Raw genomic sequence first — 5,256 nt, forward strand, 5'->3', positions numbered from 1 at the left:
AATCGCGCCAGCGAACCGTGCGTGCGTCGTCCACATTCATTGTCTGTCCTCGTCGTTGAGAACTATTGCCCACAGGAGAAATTCCAACACATACGGGACATACCTCAAGAGACGAGGAGAAAAAGATATGATGTCCCAGGGAGGATTCGAACTTCCGGCTCCACGGATTGCGATGCCCACAACGTGGTGATTTAACCGCTAATCGACAAGGACGGTTGGGAGGGTGTACAACGAGATGGAACAAGTAGCAGGTGCGAGTGGCGAGTGGATCTGTTTCCGCTGGGGTTTGAGTAGGCGCGCGACGGACCGGAGGCCGGGGCGGGGGTCCGAGGGGAGGGGCTTCTGCGTCCGCCTTCCGCCTGGGCGGCTATCGATGGCACGCGGCCGGGAGACGTCTTTGGTGCTCCACCCGCACGCATCGACGTCCTCGCAACGTGGCGGCTTCGTCGGGCAACGCGCCTCCCCCCACTGGCAGCTAGTGCTAGTGCCAGGGCACCACAATGGCAAGCCCTCCAGCGCGCGCACTCTCCTCATCGGCCGCCATGCACCGCGTGCTGACGGTAAGCCGCCTCTCGCTGCGTCCCTGCGCCAGGGAGGCTACGCCGGTCTCGCCGTCCCTGCACCAGCCGCCGCGTCCCCCCTTGTCGGCGCGAAATGGTGAACGAGCCCAATGGCTGCACCCCGGGCGGGGGGCACCGGCCTCGGAGGAGGCGCAGCTCGAGAGGATGGCGGCGGCAATGGGCGGCCCGGAGATGGATCGATGACGACGTCAGCGCTCAGCGCTCGCTGGTCGCCGTCCCAGCGGACGGACGTTGTTTGCTTGCGACGACGACGACAACGGCGACGGCGGCGGCAAGCTCGACGGACGCGTGCATCCGTCCGCTATCGATGGGCGTCGCCGCGCAGCTCCACTCGGACTACAAATTACGCAACGCTGGGACGTGCAGTTCGCCGCTTCGTGGCTTCGTCGACGGCGCAGGTGACCTGCCTGCCCTCTCGCGGACACTGCCCATCGGCTGGGGTAGTGCCCCTGCAGGCTGCCCACAACGCGCGACCCGTGGACTCGTCGGCATCTGATGGCCTTTGGTGCGTGTGCCCGTCGATTCGCTCAGATGCCGATAGTGGCCCGGGCAGCGCGCCATTGCTGCCTTCTGATAGCGGACTTGCACAGACGGACGGCACCGTCCAGCTTGTCGTGAGAGCCTCGGATAGCGGCCTGTCCATTAAGCTCGCGCATCCGAACAAAGGCGGTGCCACCACACAGCGCCCGGGGCGGATATGTCTCGTCTTCTTCCGTTCTTGCCACTCTGCCAACCCGCTTCCGCCTCGAGGTCCCTCTGCTCGCCTTCCGCCATTGTGCCACCACCAACCCTGCACGCACGCACGCAATCAATGGTCATATTTCACTAACGAGGCCCCCCACCACTAACACGCTGCCTGCACCCCGCTCCCCGCTCAAGGTCCGAACCCACCACCACCAAAGCAGCACAAATGGCGGATCCGGTCCGCCACCTGCCGTCGCCGCCCCCGCCGCACGGGCGAGTCCACGTTTGCCTCGAGCTTCATCCGCCCGCCGTGCTCCATCTCGGCTTTGTCTGCCCCGCCCTCCGAGACCCCCGTGCTGGTCCCGCTCGCGCCCGCGCCCTCCCCGGGCTGCGCCTTCCCGTCCAGCAGCAGCCCCACCTCCGCCGCGGCGAACGCCTCGACCTCGTACGGCACCGCCTCCGATTTCGCCCCGCCCTCGCCCTTGCCCTCGCCCCCGCTCCGCCGCCCCGCCTCGTGCCCGTGCCCGTCCGGCGTGTTCCGCGCCGTCGCCCCGCCCCACGACCCCGCCTCGGCCCGGGTGTCCTCTCCGTGCTCTTCCTCGTCGTCATCGTCATTGTCCTCCTCCTCCTCCTCTTCTTCTTCCTCCTCCTCACCCGCTTCCCCTCCGCTCCCGCCTGCGCCTTCACTGCCCCGCGCCCCCGCGCCCACCGCGCCAGGCGACACGCCCGCTCCGGCGCCGAAGCTGAAGCTCAGGTCCGCGCTCGTGTCCGCGGGCGTCCAGTACCGCAGGCTGTCGTCCGTCGTCGAGATCGCGCTCGGCGGGCTCGAGTGCTCCGCCCGGCTCGCCGCGCCCCCCGCCGCCCCGTCGCTCGACATGTCCGTGCGTGTGCGTGTCTGTGTCTGTGTCTGTTTTGGTATTGGTATCGGTGCTCGTGCTCGTGCTCGTGCTCGTGCTCGTGCTCGTGTTGGCGTCAGTATCTGCCTCGGTGTCGCCGGTGCCGTGTCCGACTAGGACCCGCTCGGCGTGGTGGTGAGTAGCTGAGCAGGCACTGGTGGTGGTGGTGATGGTAGTGGTGCCCTGTGCGGGACGCGCACCGTCCCCGCGTACTTATTCCGCCTGCCCCTGCGCCGTGCTGCGCGCGTGCCCCCTCCGCGTGCCGCAGGCCCTCGTGTCCGCGGGCGCGCGTCCTCGTCTTTCACGCCGTGGTTACAGACAGGTCATTCTTCAAAGAAGAAATGCCAGAAATTGAAGATCAAGTAGTCAATGAGACCTTTATGCTGGAAGATGGCGTGGACCTCAAAGACAACATTCTTGATGCAGCCATGGACATGTGATCCCATGGCCGATCGCAATGCGAATAAATTAGTTATGATATGCATACTGTCATCACATTGAGCTATCGTCTTCGAGACTGGGTCTGAAAGTGGTGAAACTTTCAAGTCTCATGAATATTTAACTTGTGGAATAAGGCTTCAGGTTCGAAGTTGTAACGAATGATCTTGTCCACCGCGCCGAAACGACTTGCCAAGTTTGGTATACCTGGGAGACTAGTCATAACCCGGCCTCTCCTCACGAGTCGATCGGCATAGGATTTGGTCTGTCCATACCCTCTCAACAACCCATCATTCTGTCACTCTCGTTTAAAGAATGGTAAACTAACGATCAATACGATTAGCGCAGGCCACGCTGCGGATCAAGTTCTGCAGAACATGGTAAGCGCTAGCGCAGGTCTTATGCTCACTCGTCGTCCATGTCTAAAGCAAAGGTGCGCATATCCAAGTTGCTGATGCATTGTTGATTTTTTATTTCGTTTCCGACCAGCTGTCGAATTCGTCGTCTGTGTCCATGGGTCTCTTTGATCTCAATCAAGACGTGCTCTTCGACATCGTTTCCCATCTATCCACCCACGATGCACTCACGTTCTCGCTCACGGCCCGTAGGCTTTGCGATATCAGCAGACGGCATGCCCTTTCCAATGTTTCCATCCACGGCTTACGTAGGCTATCCAAGTTTCGTGCGTTCATCTTGGCGGGGCACGACGCCAGATTGCAATGGCTACGCAAGCTCTCAGTGAATTCTACCGATGAAATTCAACAGTCGTCACAACATATCGCATCTATCCTCGCACAAGCTACTTCCTTGGTCAATCTTTCTGTCGATCCGCTTGAGTTGCTACTCCAGTACGAATTTCGTGTCGGCACGGCACTGGCAGCCCTTTCTGGCCTGCGCCAGCTGCAACTGTTCCAACTAGGAGACATGTCATTTCATATGCTCCAGAAACTGCGGAGCGATCCTATATCTCTTAGTTTCTCGACCCGGTCGACAATCATCACTTTTGCAGACTTGCTTGGCCAACTCAAGGTTTTCCAGCATGTCGAGCACCTTGAGCTAGAGCTGCTCAGGCGGGCACCTAGCCGCCTTCACGTACACAACGCGCTGCTTGAATGGCCCTCCGTGCGTCAATTGTTCGTGTCGCCCTGCGAAGCGTCGATTGAGTTTCTTGTCGCCGCATTTCCCAACGTGCGCGCGCTCCATCTGCGCGGCCGTTTCATCCAGAATATCAAGGACAACCAGTCAACGGCGGGGTGGCGGAGTCTCGATTACCTGGAAGTGCACGCCAAGTTTTTCGAGCACTGGCATATCACATTCCCAGTTCACTATCTCTCTGTCCACTTGGTCCTCGCTATCCCCGCAGAGCTCTCACTAGGCGGGCCAGGACGCTATTCTGATGCGGACTTGGCAAACACGCTGGATGTGGCGCATAACGCGTCGCCGCGCGTGATCACTCTGAGCGTGATGGCGTACCAGAAGCTGGTGAACACATTTTGGACTAGTCTTGTAAAATCTGCACCCCGTCTGCGCTGCATCGAGGTGGAATTGTGCGAGAGTCAAACCAAGAAAGACTTTGGGTCCCAGCTTCGGACGCTGATCGTACGTGCTATAATCTGATCACCGTCCGCTCGCTCACAGGTTGGTATAGGACGCACTCGCGCCGGTATTTGCCTCGCTGAAGAGCCTGACACATGTCCAAATCTGCGTCGACTCTCGTTTCCAAGAGTTTATGACTATCGACGGACCGCGTGACTTCCGGTTGGCACTTTCACCGAGTCTTAGCATCGCAAGGGGTTTGGCGAATATCTTGATAGCACAGATTCCAACGCTGCGCCTCGTATCTGTCGGATTTGGGGTAAGGGAACGACGCCAGAATTGGGATGCACTGCCGTTTAAAGGGGAATTTTGGTGGTGGAAGGTGGTGTCAGAAGGAGATCAGCGAGCTGCACAGCAGGTTGACACGTCCCTTGGAGAGCTATTCCGAGCGCGATATTGCTCGACTCAGTATGATCCAACATCCGAAGGTGAGTGTATGCATCATCTAGGAGTGGTGTATTCACATTACTCTTTCCAAAGCTGTCGGCTGAAGCCCTGGCTACATGTGTGAATAAGCCATATCGCTGATAATTTGGCATTTGCTCGAGCCTCCCTTCCACAAGTCGGCCACATTCTACATGAGATTGCTCCTGTTATCTTTCGTCTTACCCGAAACTCCTGGTTCCTATATTTGGAGCACTGTACAGAAGCAGATACTGAGAAAATTTGCACGGTTGAATTTGTATGATTTTTTTTGCGTCGTTGGCATAACATGACCAAATACTGGGATGACGGTGACGTTCACAGAAGTTGTATATGTCAGCGGGAAATGCGATGGGTGTCTTGAAAATCTCTGTGCTACGTTCCAACAAACTTCTAGGTGGCACTCTCTGTGAGCATCAAAATGGTAACATCTATTCTAGTGCAGTAATGGTATTAACAGCGCAATCGTGAATCCATCGGTCTATCAGCGGCTATTCAGTATGTTTTACATTCTTTCAAGTTGCTCCACTCGCTATCATTCACAACCCAAGCACTTTAGCGACGTTTTCGTGGCGAGGGACAAGCTTGATGCGGAAGGGCACAGGCGACCGGCCAGAAAGCCCGTCATACTCCTTCAG

General features: G+C 58.3%; 3 protein-coding genes across 3 annotated transcripts; 2 read left to right on the forward strand and 1 right to left on the reverse strand.

Moving 5' to 3' along the window:
* Positions 1-373: 373 nt before the first annotated feature.
* Positions 374-1,077, forward strand: FIBRA_08598 (uncharacterized protein; the record flags this gene model as incomplete). Its single annotated transcript, XM_012330236.1, has 2 exons — positions 374-657; positions 717-1,077. The coding sequence occupies 2 exons, from the start codon at positions 374-376 to the stop codon at positions 1,075-1,077; spliced, it is 645 nt and encodes a 214-aa protein (XP_012185626.1).
* A 378-nt stretch (positions 1,078-1,455) lies between these two features.
* FIBRA_08599 (uncharacterized protein) lies at positions 1,456-2,142 on the reverse strand (the record flags this gene model as incomplete). The annotated part of the gene is made up of 1 exon (XM_012330237.1): positions 1,456-2,142. One exon carries the CDS (start codon positions 2,140-2,142, stop codon positions 1,456-1,458), a length of 687 nt encoding a protein of 228 aa, XP_012185627.1.
* Positions 2,143-3,017: 875 nt separating this feature from the next.
* On the forward strand, positions 3,018-4,686 carry FIBRA_08600 (uncharacterized protein; the record flags this gene model as incomplete). Its single annotated transcript, XM_012330238.1, has 4 exons — positions 3,018-3,032; positions 3,089-4,198; positions 4,248-4,623; positions 4,676-4,686. 4 exons carry the CDS (start codon positions 3,018-3,020, stop codon positions 4,684-4,686), a joined length of 1,512 nt encoding a protein of 503 aa, XP_012185628.1.
* Between the last annotated feature and the right edge of the window lie 570 nt (positions 4,687-5,256).

Source organism: Fibroporia radiculosa (assembly GCF_000313525.1).
Source record: "Fibroporia radiculosa TFFH 294 genomic supercontigs, scaffold1174, whole genome shotgun sequence".
Taxonomy (NCBI): Eukaryota; Fungi; Basidiomycota; class Agaricomycetes; order Polyporales; family Fibroporiaceae; genus Fibroporia; species Fibroporia radiculosa.